General features: G+C 44.3%; 1 protein-coding gene across 1 annotated transcript in view; it reads left to right on the top strand.

Annotated features, from left to right (window-relative positions):
- The window catches only part of ARPC1A (actin related protein 2/3 complex subunit 1A), a 156,162-nt gene that overhangs the window by 121,140 nt on the left and 18,113 nt on the right, over positions 1 to 16,909 (top strand). Inside the window, exons 8-9 of the mRNA XM_078665051.1 lie at positions 2,386 to 2,579; positions 3,848 to 3,938. Of these exons, the coding sequence (XP_078521177.1) occupies positions 2,386 to 2,579; positions 3,848 to 3,938 (285 nt within the window). The remainder of the gene's footprint in view (positions 1 to 2,385; positions 2,580 to 3,847; positions 3,939 to 16,909) is intronic.

The following is a 16,909-nucleotide window of genomic DNA, read 5'->3' on the forward strand; positions in this document are numbered from 1 at the left end:
TGCATGAACCTGGTGGTCGCTGTAAGTGTTGCTGTCCTTTTCTCCATCCATCCCATTCTTCTCTCCTTAAACATGGCGGCAGCTGTAACACTCCTTCTGTTCTCAGTCTACCCCCTGTGCATCCCCTGACTGTATTTATAGAGCGTGCCAGAAGAAGCGCTGTTTATTTGCAAAAGTTTGTAAGCAGTCATCTTGCATGTGCATCTCTCCCCTCTAGTATTAGAAAAGTCCCTGCTTGTTCCTTGTATGGGTCTCTATGCCTTTTCTTTATTTTCCTGGTGACCAGATTTAGTTTTTCAGTCCATAGATGTCTTCCCTTGTCTTTTCATGCAATGCTTTTGTTGCAGTGGCTGTGTTTTGTTCATAAGGGAAGTGTGCATAAGGGGCTATCTGTTGAATTCTTACCAGCGGATGGCTCCTTGAATGATTCACTGATGTTAAATCTCCAAATGAAGGCTTTTAAAATCTGTTATCTGCTCTATGTTCAGTAGTTCAATACTAATGGCAGGAGGTGCTACTCAAAAACACAACGTTATTGTGACAATCTAATGCTAGTACGAGCAGGGTACTGGGTTGCTATTTCTGTCTCTAAAACATATGATTGCCTGGCAAAGAAATATCAGTCCTTGGAAGAAACTGATACAGAAATTTGAAATCTCAGTAAAATATCTGCCATTGCAAAAAGGGTACACTGATTTGTTTCATAAATGCTCTGCCTCAAATGGTGAAGGTTTCTCTCTGCAAAAGTTCCATTTGGGATCTTTTAAGCTCCTCCTTGTAATAGATATTTGAAAGCCACTACTAAACATAGACAAAAGGAATGCTGCCAGAAGCTTGTGATCATCCCAGGAAGGACACCGTAACGGTGTCAGTCAAGCAAATTTGCAAGTTTGATATTGTATCCGGTGCTTAGCAAAAGTAGCACAGTAGAAGCATACACCCGACAAGTGAGTGGCTGTAATTGTGTCTACCTCTGCATATGTCATCTGCCCCAGGTGTTGTTGAAACTGCTTAGCAAGTCCGGTGGGTCCTACCTTTCCTCCTTACATGCCCTCTAAAAAGGCAGCTGACAGAACTCATCTCTGACCTCTCCATGAATGAAGACCACTTGCTGCTCCAAATGTCCTGGCCACCCAGCAAAGATGGGGTTGATATTGGGCAGTGACCACAGTGGAACGGTTGGGGGCAAGGGCATCTTGTGTTACTTTTCACTGGCTGTTACCTTCAGCCCTGTAGTTGCTGCCCAAGAACCCTGCAGTCTCCTGATGTACCATCACCACATCATGGAAACTATGTGCCACTACCTTGAGGATCCCCCTCATCCCCCCATCTCCCTGCTATAAAAGCACATTTTTTTCCTGCATATCCAGAACATTCTGGTAAATCGAACAGATGAGGAAAATCAAAACGCTGTCTTAAGCATGGTGGCCAGCATCTGTGGTCCTTCTTGAATTGGGTCTGCGACATGCACTGCCTGAGGAGGGGGGGCAGGGTGTTCCAGTTCTTGGTGGCGAGGTAGGAGAAGGAACTTCCTCCGGTTCTGGTCTTGTGGATCCTGGGAACGGAGGCTAGGGCGCGATGGATGGAACTGAATTGGCTAGCGGGTACATGGAATGCGAGGCGGTGGTTCAGGTAATCAGGTTCTATGTTGTGGAGAGTGTTTTTTAGGCACATTTGAGGAGCTTGAAAGTGATTCTCTTGTTAATCGGGAGCCAGTTGAGTTGTCGGAGATGTTGGGTGATGTAGTTGTGGCGGGGGATGTTGAGGACCAGTCTGGTGGCGAAGTTTTGAACGTTCTGTAGATTCTTTAGTTGTTTCTGGGTGACTCCGACATAGAATGCGTTGCCATAGTAGGGTTTGCTGGTGATGAGTGCATGGGTGACAGTCTTTCTGGATCCTGTGGGGATCCATCTGAATGTCTTTTCAGGAAACTGAGTTGATTTGGCAGTTGTTTGATAGCGATGAGTCCAGTTGCGTGTATGATCTGTTGGAGTGGGAGGTGGTCCCAAATGGGCTGGCCACCAGGAGTAGTCCCAGGCTGAAGGGGTGAGACCCAGGATGAGTACTTCGGTCTTGTCCAAAGTCTGTGCTAAGCTTGCTCCTTGTTGTGCTTGAGTACTGTCCTTTAATATCTCATAGCTGAAAAGAGCCCAACAGAGGACTGAATCTGCTTCCAGAGATTTGGGGTGATTTTCCTTAGATTGTTTTGCAAAACACTGCTACCTTCTCCCCGAGTTGAGAGGTGCATTTCCTAAACAAGTGCTGAATCCTCGTTCTTGTGTACATTGGTATTTTCTTTTTCAAAATAAAGCAAATAGATTGTTAAGTTGGGTTATCAAAGTACTGGTAGTACCACTCATTGATTTAACACTGTCTCGTTTGCAGGGCCATGACTGCTGCCCTATGCTGTTCAGCTGTGATGATCATGGCTCACTGACCTTCATTTCCAAGCTAGACATTCCAAAACAGAGCATTCAGCGAAACATTTCTGCAATGGAGCGTTTCAGAAATATGGACAAGAGGGCCACAACTGAGGACCGCAACACGAACCTGGAGACATTGCATCAAAACAGCATCACGTAGGTGTCCGTAATGAAGCAAAATCTCAACTAATGCAAAATCCTCCAATGTGGGGTGTGAAATTTGCCAATGAGTTGATTAAGAATGCAGTAAATAGACCTCTCATATCTTAGCGAGTTTGTCAAGTGTCAATGTATTTTATTCCAACTAAAAGTTGAAATTAACCAAGTACTTTTTAGGAATAGTTGCGTAAAGTTCTTGTCCAACTGTGGGGACCCTCAAGTTGACCCTCTTCAGGTTTAACTGTCTGATATTGTGATGTTTGTTTTATCACATGCTCAACAAGAATCTGCAGTGGGCACTGTTAAAGGTTGTATACCAATCTTTTCAGCCTTTCTAAGGTTTGTGTGACCATTCCTCATTATTTTAGTCACCAGTTGTAATGCATTTCTTAAAGGAGCTCACGTATATATTTCTCCCTGCACCTTTTATCATGCCTCAATGGGACCTTAATTTTGTCCTCATTTACTTGATGTCCATGCCCTTCAAACCTGTTCTGAGTTGCTCTCTGAGATTGCTGACCATCTAAATTATATTCCTCATTGAAGTTACTTCTGCGTGCCATGTCTATAACCTCAGTGTACCATCTTCCAGAACAAATTGGTGTTGCGATCTCACGCCTCCTTTCTGACAGAGGGGAGGTGTTTCCCTTTCAGGTGGGCAGTCTGGATTACTCTTCCTGCCTTTTTCGCTCGGCATCACCCCTCTAAAATGAGCTCTTAATCCAGCTCCAAAAATTGTGGAAACTGTACAGGCTAAACTAAGTGGTAGGGATTTGAATGAGAACATCGCAAATCAAGTCCCCAAAAAATCCTTCAATGACTGGCTACCTGCAGCCTGAGGTTGCTGCAATGATTAAACAAATAAACTCTATACTGCCAGATCATCTAAAGGGATAGGCAGAGAAAGATCCTTTGAGCCTTTCCAGTGCCTGCTCCTCTAGTGCACTCCCTACCCGTTTTACTACTTTGGGGATGGGAATATGGGGAATGTACATAAACCCTGTATAATTGGACATACTGTTCTGGTTTCTCTTTCAGGACTGTAGGCTGTTTTAAGGTCTCTATCACTTGTCAGTGAGGGCCATTAAGCACAGCAGCCAAGTGTCCTGAGGAGATCAGGTTAGGTGGGAGGAAAGGGTTTATAAAAAAAAACATATTATTAGGTCCTTACCTGATGTATGGTGCCTTTCTCAATGCCTCTTCATTTTCAACCTTTACCTGCTTTCAACATAACACATCTAAATCATTTTTATTTCATATTTCAGCCAAGTGTCCATCTTTGAAGGCGATAAAAGGGATTGTCAGAAGTTCTGTACAACCGGAATTGATGGGGCAATGACCATCTGGGACTTTAAGGTATGGTGATTACCTTTGACCATTTGTTATTTGAGTATCTATTAGACTTCTAGCCACCGATTTCTCACCTTTGAATATTTCCAGGCGTCTGACTTGATCTGGAAAAATTTTGAGCAGTACACCTGCATGCATGCATGTAAGGGGTGTTGTTTGTCTCTACATCAGCAGGGTCTGCACCGGAAGTGACGTATGCGGTACCTATGTATTTGCCACTTCGATGCTCTTACATCAGTTTTTTCCTTTCTGGGCCAGATAGCACTGATCCAGATAGAGCTGCCCCGTCCCGGGACCGTTCGCGTGGGAGGTCCCTCTCGACGTTCTAAGTCTCGCTCAGTCATCGAGAAAGTCAGGTAAGTCGCACAAGAAGTCCAAACACTTTGCTATCTCTCACCCGTCAAAGTCATCCAATGAGACAAGGAGCGTCTGCACTTCAGGCCCACAAGTCTGATGAGCTCCGTGCTTCCCTGATTTTCTCAGTGACCCCCATACAGCTGAAGGAATTCGGAGACCATGCACCGCATCTTTGGGTGACCTGGCCCCTCTGGAGTGCCTTTGGACCCTACGGACATGGGGAGGGTCCTCTACTGGAAGGACGTCAGCAGGGTTTGCCCTTTGCCCAGTCGGGCCCTAAGGATCCCTCACTGGATGCGGAGCTGGCGGCAAGACTGAGACCTTCCTCTGCGTCCGCTCAAGTGCCAATGGCTCCAGCGCAAGCTATCCCTGTCTTTAATCCTGACTCCGGCACACAACCGGATGGGCGTCCTCCACACAGTGTCCAGTGCCGACTAAGGACATTCTTTAGAGCAGAGACAGTGTCTTATTTGATGGATCAGCCTGGTGAGGGAGATGCTTATGAGGGATCTGTGGAACCTCTTGGAGATGACGCAGTTGAGGACAATTGGTATGAGGAACTGGGTGAGACCAGTGGGTTGGCCACTTCACCTGACAGTGTCCTAGTTTCCCCTCCTACTGTGGCTATGGAGGAGGGAGCCCGTGACCTCAGCTGCCCTACAGGAGAGAGAGGGCAGCTGTGGACTTTAAGCTACCCTGTGTGGCAGTCAAGGTGCTTCAGCCGAGACTCCACCCTTTAAAATCCTTACTCCCATTCAGAGAAGCCCTTACGGATGTCCTACTTGGGGCCTGGTCCAAGCCCTTCACAGGTGCCCCTGTGAATAGGACGATTGCCCGCCATCGCCCCACTCCTGGGGATCCTAGGTTCCTTACCTAGCACCCCTTTCCCAAGAGGTTGGTGGTCCAAGCCCCCGCATTCATCCACCCTGGTGCATTCCCTACTACTCCATCTGATAGAGAAACCAAAAGTCTGTACACCTTTGGTAAGAGGATGTTCCTTTCCACCAGTCTGGCACTGTGATCAGTGAACACTGCATGCCCAGTTGGCCGTTATTCCATACACTATGGGATTTGGTTGCGCAAGTGCTGCATATCCTCCCGATGGGAGTGATGCGAAAAATTTCACCATCAGATGTGGACTTGACACTGCCCACTCGCTGGGTAGAACGATTTCAACGTTGGCGGCCTTACAGCGCCACGCCTGGCTGGGAACATCTGTTTTTTTCAGGGTATGGCCAGGCTTCCCTCATACCCTTTGCTGGCTCTCGCCTTTTTAGAGATAAGGCAGATTCGGCTCTGGAATGCTTCAAAGACAGCAGGGCTGCGGCCAGGTCCTTGGGCTTGTCTATGGCCCCTCGTCCACCCCTATCCAACTTCTGAAGCCACGGACGTGGTCTCCAACTGCGCCCATACTCGGTCACCACAGCCAGTAGTAACATCTGACGGTTGGGTACTCCAAATAGTCCAGAGGGGCTACTCCCTTCTTGACACCCCCTCCACCCATGCCACCCACCTTCGATCTGTCGGAGGACCATCTTGCCATGCTCCGTCAAGAAGTGCATGCTCTCTAGGCCAAGGGATCCATAGAGAGGATGCCTGCATCAGAAGTAAGTAGTGGTTGTTATTACCACTACTTTCTGGTGCCAAAAAAGGACACAGGACTTCGTCCTTTCTTTGATCTGTGCCTTTTCAACTTCTTGAAAAAGGAAAAGTTTGACATGCTCGCCCAAGTTTTGTCTGCCCTAAACCTAGAGATTGGATGGTAGCGTTGGACTTGTAGGATGTATATTTCCATATTTCCGCCCTACCAGCCCACTGACTCTATCTGCAGTCCACGGTGGGGCAAGAGTACTTTGTTTGCTGTGCTACCTTTTGGCCTTACCAGCACCACTCGGGTGTTCCCTATGGTGATGGTGTTGGTTGCGGCTCATCTGCAGAGGTCGCTGATTAAGGCTTGCTTGCCCCAAGGCAGTTGTCGCCCCTCTTCAGACTACGGCGAACCTCTTGCACTCACTAGGGTTCACTATCAACGTGCCAACGTGCACCTGACTCCCTCTCAGATGTCCCCTTTCAACTGAACTGTTCTGGACACAGTGCAGCTTCAGGCCTATCCTCACGAGCGACTAGTCAAGGATGTTCAGGCTATGATACCGATGTTTCAGCCCTGTATTCTGAAATTTGGTGAGACTGACTATGTGGCTGTTAGGCCTCATGGCCTCCTGCATCCTGCTGGTGACACATGTGTGCCCGCATATGCGGGCTTTGCTGTGGGATCTGAAGGCCCAGTGTGAGCAGCATCAGGCGAATCTCTCCAACTTGGTCCAGATCTCAGAGGGAACTGCAGAAGACCTGCCGTGGTGGCTAACAAACTGCGATTGGAGATCTAACAGCGGTGACGGGTGCATCACTTTTGGAGTGGGGGAAGGTCATTTGGGAGAGCTGGAGTTCAGAGGACTCTGGTCTCTAGCAGTGTCGGTGTGCCACATAAACCTGTTGGTGCTTAGGGCGATTCGCTTGGCATTAAAAGCCTTTCTATCAAGGGAAGGTTGGTGCAGGTGCTCATGGACACCACCACTGCCCTGTGGTACTGCAACAAACAGAGCGGGGGTGGGATTGTGAACTCTGTCATGAGGCTCTGCGCAACTGAACATGGCTGGAACGTCAGGGCATTACTCTGGTGGTGCAGCAACTGGCAGGATCTCTGAACGCCTGAGTGTACAAACCCCAGCTGAAGATGCCTAGCTGATCATGAATGGCATCTTCATCCACAGGTGATGTAAGGTCTATTTCAGCAGTGGGGAGCGCCTTGGTTAGATCTGCTCGCCACCGCTGTGAACATGCATTGTCAGCAGTTCTGTGTGCTGAAGTTATCAAGGTGACTTCCTCTGAGATTCTTTTCGTCTTGAGTGGAGCTCCGACCTCCAGTACTCCTTTCTGCGGAAAGCACACTTGCCCAGAGTTCTCATGAAGACAAGGAATGATCGAGCTTAGGCTATTCTCGTGGCTCCGGATTGGGCACTAGTATCCCGAGCTGTTGAGCATGTCCATCGGTCCTTCAGTCAGGCTACCTGTTCGGGAGGATTTTTTGTCGCAGCAACCAAACCTGCATGTGTGGAGATTGACAGCATTTGACCTTCCTCCCAAAGTCTGTAGTTTTGTTCTGGTAGCCAGTGGTCTCTCCACCAAGTTGGTATACACTTGCCATTCTGATAAGTTTCTGTCATGGTGTGTTTCCACAACGTTGACACTCTTTCTGCACCTTTATTCAAGGTTTTCTTATTTGCTTTCTCTGGCTTGGCAGGGCTCTGCTCTGGGCACAGTTAAAGGTTACCTCTTTGCCATCTTGGCATTTGTGGTTGATGGACCAACTTTCTCTCTAAGTCACCTGTTGTGGCTATGTTCTTTACAGGCCTGCGGCAAAGGTTTCCCTCTATGCCATTCATCATGCCTCAGTTGGACCTCAATCTGGTCCACCCCTTTCTTATGTGTGCACCATTCAAGCCTCTACACAATTGCTCTTATAGGTTCTTGACAAGTGGTTCTTAACCTGTTGTACGTGGACCCCTGGGGGTTCGCGAAGCCTATCCAGGGAGTCAGCGAATACTTGCAAAATAAATATTAACAGAATGATGAAGTGTATGTAAATAAAGAAGCAAAATGTGAAACTGAACATTTTAAAATGTTCTGTAAAGGAATTTGGAACTGAGGCTAACAATTAAGTAATCCTCAGATTGATTCATGGGTGCAGTGAAATTGCATCAAGCAGAATACAGTATGGACGATGAGTAGCCTCAATTGAATTTAGAAAAGTTCCAACTTTCCCTTTAAAATGATAACTTTTTTTGTGAGTTAAATTAAATATTTTATGATTTGTGTATTTGTTCGATGTTTTCTTTCTGTATTTTGTGTGTATTGTTTTGCGGTACAAATCAACCAAAATGCTTATATGCCAGGGTCCCTGGCATCAAGTATTGGCTCAGTGGGGGGGGGGGGGGGGAGGTTGGGTCCCAGGATTCCAATAATGGTTCAGTGTGTGCCCCCAGGTTCCAGTAATGATTAAGTGGCAGTCACAAAGGTGAAAAGGTTGATAACCATAAAACCTGCCTTCTTGTTAGCCGGAACATCTGCCGGAGTGTCAGCGAATTGCAGGCAGTCTCTGTGCACCATCCTTAAACCAACTTTTTCCCAGACAAGCTGGTTATCCAGACACGTGCCTCCTTCCTTCCGAAGTTTGTCACTCCCTTCCATGTAGGCCAAAGCATTACCCTGCCTACCTTCTTTGCTCCGCCTCAGGCCTCCAAAGATGAGAGACTCCAACATCTGGAGCCAAAAGAGCGTTGTCGTAGTATCTTGACCGCACATAAGAGTCCCATGTGGATGATCTGCTCTTCTTGTGTCTGAGCCAAAAGGGAAGGCTGTACAGAAGCGTCCATCTCGCAATGGATTGCACTGTGCATTAAGATCTGCTACGCATTAGCAAAGAAACAGCCACCTGAGGGCTTACGGGCTCTCTCTACCAGAGCCAATGTTGCTTCCACAGCGCTCGTGCACGGTATTCATCTCCTGGGCATCTGCCAGTTAGTGCCATGGGCATCACTGCACACATTCACAAAAGATTACTGGCTGGGCAGTCGGGTCTGTCTTGACAGGCACCTAGCCTGTTTGGTCCTGCAGGACATTTTGGTTTATTCGGTTTCGCAGACCCATCTCTTTGCTTGGATATCTATTCAAAGGTGAGTAATCTGTGGCTAGAAGTCTCGATCACTAACGTCTTATCCGGTAGAGACTCTATCTAGCTTCAGATTCCTTATTGACCCTGCCATAGTCCCCGCTATGCGAACTCTATTCAGGTGCAAGAGGCACCCTTTTCAGGGCGTTGGTCCAAGCTGGAACCTTTTTAGGTACCGCACCGGTCCCTTCCGACGCAGAACTGCACAATGCCACCTACCAACGCGCAGGGCTACTCCTCTAAAATCTTCAGATTCAGTCTGCCGCCTCGGGATATTCAAAGGCATCTTCTCTTCACAGATTTGTATCAGACCGTTGTCTGTGCAGTATCTAAGTACCTCTTTTGGAGTTGGATCATCAAAAGTAAGGCGCTGAATGATTAGCAAGGATAGCTTTCCTATTAGAATCACCCCCTTGTTGTTATATATAGTTATATATATATATATATATGTGTGTGTGTGTGTATGTATATATATATGTATATATATCAGAACTATGATGTTTTACATTTGTGCTAATGTTTTTATATATAGTTATACCCTATGTCCTAGCTCGAATAGGGGTAAGAAATATGAGCATTTTATATGTTAAAACACTGTATCCTAGTTTTATTATCGGGAGCTAGATTCATAATGTTTTTTCAATTTTATTTTAATTATGGTATCTCAAATTTAGATATCTATTTGCCCTAATGAATGCATTCAATGATGCATTTTTGGATTTTTAATATGTATTCATGCATTTTATGCACTTATATGGGCAAATAGCCAAATAAAGTATTATGATAAGGTGTTACCAAAGGTAAGCAACTTGTTTTCCTTAAAACTGTTCAAAGTTGCTTTGCATTTATTTGTGTGCCTGAAGTCCTATTGAATTGTTTTGGGTCTTTCTTCCTGCCATCTCTGCCAATCAATCGGGAACCCCTTTTCTAATTTGCAAATCACAGACAATGTTTTCTCCTTGTTCCGGTATCATTCATATTTTGATACTACACACCTTCTTTTCTTTGTTTTTGACTGTTTTACCGTTTTAATGTGATCCATGTGGCCTTCGTGCCATTATCTTCTCAAGTGTAACTAGTTCTCCATTAAAACCCTAAAACATTTTTTTTCCCCTCATAATCTCCGGTTGAATTGTGCCGTTTGATTTAAACTTTCTGCCTCCCCCTTTCTTGTTAATATAAATTTTTCATAATGTTTATTTAAAAAAACAAAATAACTCTTCTATTTAAAACATTTCTGATTTGCCTCCGACTGAAAGAGGACGAGGGTGTCTCCAGTACTGAGACCGAATATATGAGATCAGCAACCAAAGAAGAAAGTAGTGTTCTCTCTGGTGTGCGTAGTACTTGAAAGACATTCAAACCTGTGTAGTTATTTAAAGGCTGGGACCGCCTAGCACAATAAATGTACATGTTTACATCAACCAGGATTTAAATTTGTGATTCATTGGTTACATCCACAGGTATCTAAATAGATTGCATTAACCAACTGAGATGTCCAACCCAAACCATGCTTTTCTTGACAATTAGTTTAATTTTAATATCTGCATGGTATGATCCTCACTTATAGTCCTAAATGTAGGATATTTACATCTATTTGTGAGGAGCCCAGAATGTGTTTGTCTTTAAATATGTAGATTAAGCTTGAAACCACAATACCCACTGTATTACCTCCATGAACCGCTAGACAGGCCAGATTTTAATGCATTTTGTAGAATCTATATTAGAGAGTAAGACCACAAAGAGAACTTGCAGGTCGATGTCGAGTAGCTTAACCTCAGTGCTTTTGAGTTTAGATCGCCGGTGACACTGGATGTCAAGAAAATCAGTGTCTAGGCACTCTGTTGCTTCAGTTTTCTCTATTTCCTCAAACTCCTCTCCTGTCAGGCAGATTCAGGTTTATTACCAAGGCTGATTATACTAGGAGAGGACCCATTATACAAACTTTTAGATCTTCCACTTAGTTCTAGTTCACCTTCTTGCCCATCTGCGCCAGCTTAACCACAAACTCCATTGATTGTAGTAAGAACCACAGCCATTTCAGCAATTCCAACTAGATCACCTCCAACCATTTTACCAAAGGGATGTAAAATAATTTGATCTCCTTAAACTCCACCAACCAGTTCTTTCTTCACTCTTCCTCTACATGTAATTCAACTTCTTTGGCTGCATTTCCATTAGGTCATCACTGTTAGATGACATTCTAACTTTTCAATATTTCTTGACCAGAGGAGTAAATAAATTGAATACTCTGCTTCAGGGTTCTCAGCCAGTTGTTTCAGTGATAATGTAGACACTAACTAAGGGCTTCCCCAAAACCCACTTTGCCTTTGGTAAAATGTTTTTTAGAACATGAAGATAAGAAATTCATCCAGTGACAATAATAGGTCAGCAGCGAGGCTTCTTAAAAAAATATAAACTCTCTCTGAACAAGATCCAATTCATTTTCACCAAGATCCTGAACTGTATTCTGTCATAGCTTCATCGCCTCCTGGGACTTCAATCACTCCAGGAAAGGAGAGCAAGTGACTTGATAAAGTGGGGGGGAAAGTCTGTGGCTCTGCTGTGGTAGCCTTTAGAGCCTCAAGTGCATCAGCTCTTTTGGGAAGATTAAATAGAGCATTAAGAGAATCTCCATCTTAATTTTCTCATGACATCCCAAATCACAAGTAACAAAACTTTCTGGAAATAGAAGAAAGTCAAAGTCAAACTATATCACATCAGTTCAGTGATTGATTATGCGGATCGTGCAGCTCCCCAGTTTTACAATGGCATTGCTTTGAGGGGATCCTCCTTGCTTAGACTAACCTTTCTGAAGCCAATAATCTGTTAAAGATTATGAATCTTCCCTTCTTAGACCAGTATAATTTAGGCCTTAGTTAGGAAAAAATGGATGGATGAATGAGTCAGAACCCCTTAAGCCGTTGGGTTAGAAGCAAAGAATGCATTTTACCGTTCTCAGTATAAAAGCAGAGATACTAGATACCAAGCCATGCAGAGGGTTCTATCCCCTCAATGGTCTTTCTACCCTCCGTCTCGGGGACATTAGTAACAGCAGCAGCAGTCCTAGTTCCATTGTAGAGACAGTAGAGGCCAACAACAGCAAAAAACACAATGGTAGGACACCTCCAAGTCATATCCAAGATGGTGAGAAGCCTACATCCTCTGCTCTGTTACCATTCCGGGGGCAGGAGTGTATCAAGCCATCTGGCATAGTGGAGATTGATAGACACCGACAAATGGGTTTAACAAATAATCCAGAACTGCTCCGCCATCCAGTTCAAATATGCTCCATCAATACCACCAACCGCAGCAACAAAACCCCAGTTGCTACAATTAAGAGAAGGTAAAATCTGTCACGGCTGGCATGACTCGCGGGCCGTGCGGGGAGCGGGGTTTAATTCAATAAAAAAATGTTTTAAACTTTCCTTCGCCTCCGGTCCCGCGTCCCCTCTTTCTGCTCGCAGGAAGCAGAAGCAGGCAGCCTCCCTCTCCTCCCCATAGCCAATCACATCGCCTCAATGGCAGTGTTGTGATTGGCTGGGACGCTAACTGCACAGGCGTCTATTGGGAGGCCGTTTTATCCATGCAGACTGCATGCAGCCTACATGTAGAAAACTGGAAAGTGTGCATGACTGGTTTGGTCTGCCCTGGGTCCGACCAAACAGTCAGCGCCCACAACATTAGGCTAGTCACTCCTCCCCGACCCACCCGCCCCTAACCAATTCCTTCTACTGCTTTCTCGCAGTGCGAGAAGCAAAAAAATAAATTGGTAATCATACCTATTATGTTTCTGCTTCTCACACTGCAAGAAAGCAGTGGGGCGACGCTCCTCCGCCCACGTGGGGCTGCTGCCCCTGAAATCTCGACTCCAAAAATAATCAATGGCACTAGTTCCCCCATCTCCGAGAGAAAAACGAATCTACTCAAGATCATTTTTGGTTCCCAAGAAAAGTTCCAAAGATCAAATCAGTGATCCTTGATCTCTGACATGCGAACAAGTGGATCAAAAAGCAAAGGTTCTGAATGTTATCCCACGCCAAATGTATCCACAGCTAATGAAGGGAGACTGGATTTGCTATGTGGATCTTCAAGATGCTTATTTTCACATACACGTAACATTAACTCAAACGTTTCTATGAATTTTAATAGACAAGACTCCTTATCAATACAGAGCCTGTCCCTTCCGGCTAAAGTCACCCCCTAGAACATTTATCAAATGTGTGGCTGTGTTGGCAGCTTACCTCAGAAGTAAGATCTATGTTTATCACTATCTGAATGTAATGTAAATTGATATTTGTATAGCGCACTACTCAACCGTAAGGGTCTCAAGGCGCGTGTACGAATACCGCTGTGGAACCCATCCTGGCTTTCCCTGTGAGGTGTCCACTCCTGGGCAACCCCAAGGTGGAGGCCAGGCATCCTTAGCGTTGTGGGGGCCGTTGTGGAGATTAAGCAAGCTATTGCCCAGAGTTGCAGAGTGGGACTCCATGATTGGAATAGGCACCGAGGCGAGAATTATCAGGTCCGTGGAATTTTGAGCCCAAGACCCGCCGAGGCGGGGAATTGAACCCTGGTCCTGGGCTAGACCTCTGCATCAGGGTCTGCCGCTCTAACCATTGAGCCACACTTCTCCACCCATTGAGCCACACTTCTCCACAATGGCTGATAAAGGGACCATCTTCTCAACACGTGCAATCAGCCTTCAATACCACAGCCAATTTAGTAGCACATCTGAGTTTACATATAGACTACGAGAAGTCGATATCCTCCCTCGTACAGCTTCTCGACTATCCACAGGCTACTCTGGCTTCTTGAAAGGGAGAGTGTGCACTATTTTAAAAACAAAATGACAGCATCCAACGGCTCGACAGCTCTCATCCCTACTAGAAAGCTTGACTTCATACTTATTTCTAGTTCCCAATGCACTTCTTCATACGAGGCCTTTACAGCATTGTCTAGAAGATCAGTGGTCCCAGTGCGAAGACTGTTGGGAAGACAAATGAACTCACAACTCAAGTCTTAGAATCGCTGACTTTGAGGTGCAAAATAAGCAATCTATTAGAAGGAATTCCTTTTTACCAAGATCTTCCAAGCCACACAATTTTGACAGATGCTTTTCTCAGTCAGTCTTATTCTACCATTTACAAGACTGGGGTTTTCCCAATATAGACCTATTTGTCACAAAAAACTTTGCGTTGAGAATGTGGGAAACATGACATTGTGCAATGCCCTTTTGACAATAGATTACAATGATTTCTGTATGTGTTCCCATTAATTCCAACAGTTCTACTCAAGCTTAAATGTTTAAATGTCTAAAAGATTTTATCACCAGAATGCCCCTAACTGGATAGCTTTACCTCTCCATAACACCCTACAAGAAGTGCCGTACAAACAGAACCTTCTGTCAAGAACGAAGGCAAAATTCATCACCCCAGTTTACAAATAATCTTATTTTTAATATTCGTTTTATTAATTAGTTTCAAGATCAACTAACAATCCATATATCCATAACCTTTTCAGACCATTGATGACTAACCATTCCTGTTTGTGTTCACACCTCTACAGTATCTAACACAGATTCTGTGTCCCATTATGCCCAGGCAAGCCATCCCCAACACTTCTATCCATACCCTCCCCCCACAACACCCAATTTCTATTACCCCCTCATTATACACATTCTGGAGAATACAGATCCACTCTCCAGGACAACAGAGGCCTTTCTGCCAGCATTTGAGCTCCCATTTGTCATCACCTTACAATTAATGATTTCTTGTATATCTGCTGCAGGTGCAATAAACCTACTAGGTAGCATTTCCGCGCAATCTAGCAAGTCATCTGCCCCCTTGTCACCTCCAACGTACAGTCTTTGAATTTGGGAGCATGGCTTCTGAGGCCATTCAGTATAGACATGTGATCCTTCTACCAGAGTGTTTAAACATTCTCAAAGAAGCTAAACGTCCTACGTGAACATCTAATGCTTTTAAATGGAAAGTGTTTGTCATATGGTGCTTCAGTAACTGCAACAATCCTATAAACTGGCAGGAGAATGTAATTTCGCCTTATTTGGTTTATTTGTCTCACTCGCAACCACTGTTCGCCACCATTTAAGTTCATCTGACTGCTACTGCAGCATATAAAAAAGGTGAAGTTCTTCTTCACCAGGCCAATCAATAAAATATTTCCTGGAAGGATTAAAAAAAGGTTTCCACCTATTAGATTTCCTCCTCCTCCATGGAAGCTGAATCTAGTTTGTATCCAAATGAATGGCTCCCTCTTTCGAGCCCATGCATAAGGACTCAATGCAGCTCTGCTCCTTGAAGGTAGCTTTTGTGGTAGCAATGACAGCAACAAGGAGAATTAGTGAGCTTCAACCTCTTTCCTCTATGGAACCATACACCGGTTTTTATAACAAAACAGGGGGGTAAGAACAATGAATTCATATTTTTTACTCCAAATTCTCTCCGATTTTCATATAAACCAGACAATTTCTCTTCCCATTTTTTTTTTTTTTTTTTTAGAAATAGTTCCTGTGCAACTGAAAGAAACGTCATTCCTTAAGTGTTAGTTCTATCCAAATAAAATTATGGGACGCTTCTAAGTGTAGCCATAAAACAACCAGTTTATTAATTATGAATCACTTAAAATTGGTATAGCTTCTTCAAAACAAACTTCAGTCAGATGGATAGTTTCATGTATTACTCATTATCAATTAGCAAACACGGCTCTTCATGGCGATTCTAGAGCTCATTCTACACGTAGCAAAGCAGCCTCTACTGCCTGGTTATTAAATGTTCCTTCAACAGATCATCTGTAAATGAGCCACTTGGATATCAACCCATACTTTTTCCAAACATAATTATTATTTGGATAAAGGTCCAAGAACTGACACTTTTTTAGGTGAGGCGACAGTAAAGAGTCTTTTTTTCTTAGAAATATTCTTTATGCTCATAGCTCTTATGAGAATATCTGTATAGCTTATACTATTGTATTGAAATCTGTGGTGGTATAGGGATATGCTTGGAACTCCAATCTCCGTTTGACTATCACCGAGGAACTTGGGATGCAGAAGGAAAGTGACTTATTTGTAACCCTAGTTCAGCATTGTAGGCATCCTCACTGAAGTCATGAACAACCATTGCTGATTAAGATGTATAACCAACCAGATTATGGAAGTGTCGACCTTCACCTACAGATTGACTCCAGATATTTGAATAAGAAAGTGTCACAGGGTCCCTTCAAATATTCTACATTTATAGTAAGGATACCTGCGAAGCATAAAATGTTTTTTTTTCATTTAAGGTGTGTGCATTACATTTTATAAGCAGTTACCTGTAAATTCAAGATCCAGGAACTAGAGTTTTTAATTCCAGTTGTCAGTCCCAACCCCCACACTCACTGACCCCTCTCCTATAGTACTAGGGATCACAGTTCTATGTCTGTTTTGAATGCACTTTGACTGCAGGCTGCAGCCTCTAATCTGAAAGATGAGCAACTGAAAATATCGGGAGTAATAGACACACAAAGCTCTACTGAAGCTGAAACTGCCGAAGGATTCTGTCCAGATTATGAACATCCGCAGTCGCCTACTACCACTAGATGGCGCGCTTCTGCTGCCTGAAATGTAGATGGATATTAAGGTGAAAGAAACCATTTGATTTACAGGACTTGCCTGCTGTAAATGAAGCGTGGGTTACCTTCCCATTATTGAAATTAAAACATTTCTGAATCTATTTCAGTTTAGAAATGCTCCTTATATTAAAGAAAACTGAATTATGATCCTCAGAATTTTATTTTCTTGTCCGCTTTCAAAAGTAGGGAGAAAATATTACTCTACAGTAATATTATTTAGGACTCTGGAAACAGCATCGTAATCAAATGTAGTGTTCAG

This window comes from Lissotriton helveticus, chromosome 10, assembly GCF_964261635.1.
Source record: "Lissotriton helveticus chromosome 10, aLisHel1.1, whole genome shotgun sequence".
In the NCBI taxonomy this organism is placed as follows: Eukaryota; Metazoa; Chordata; class Amphibia; order Caudata; family Salamandridae; genus Lissotriton; species Lissotriton helveticus.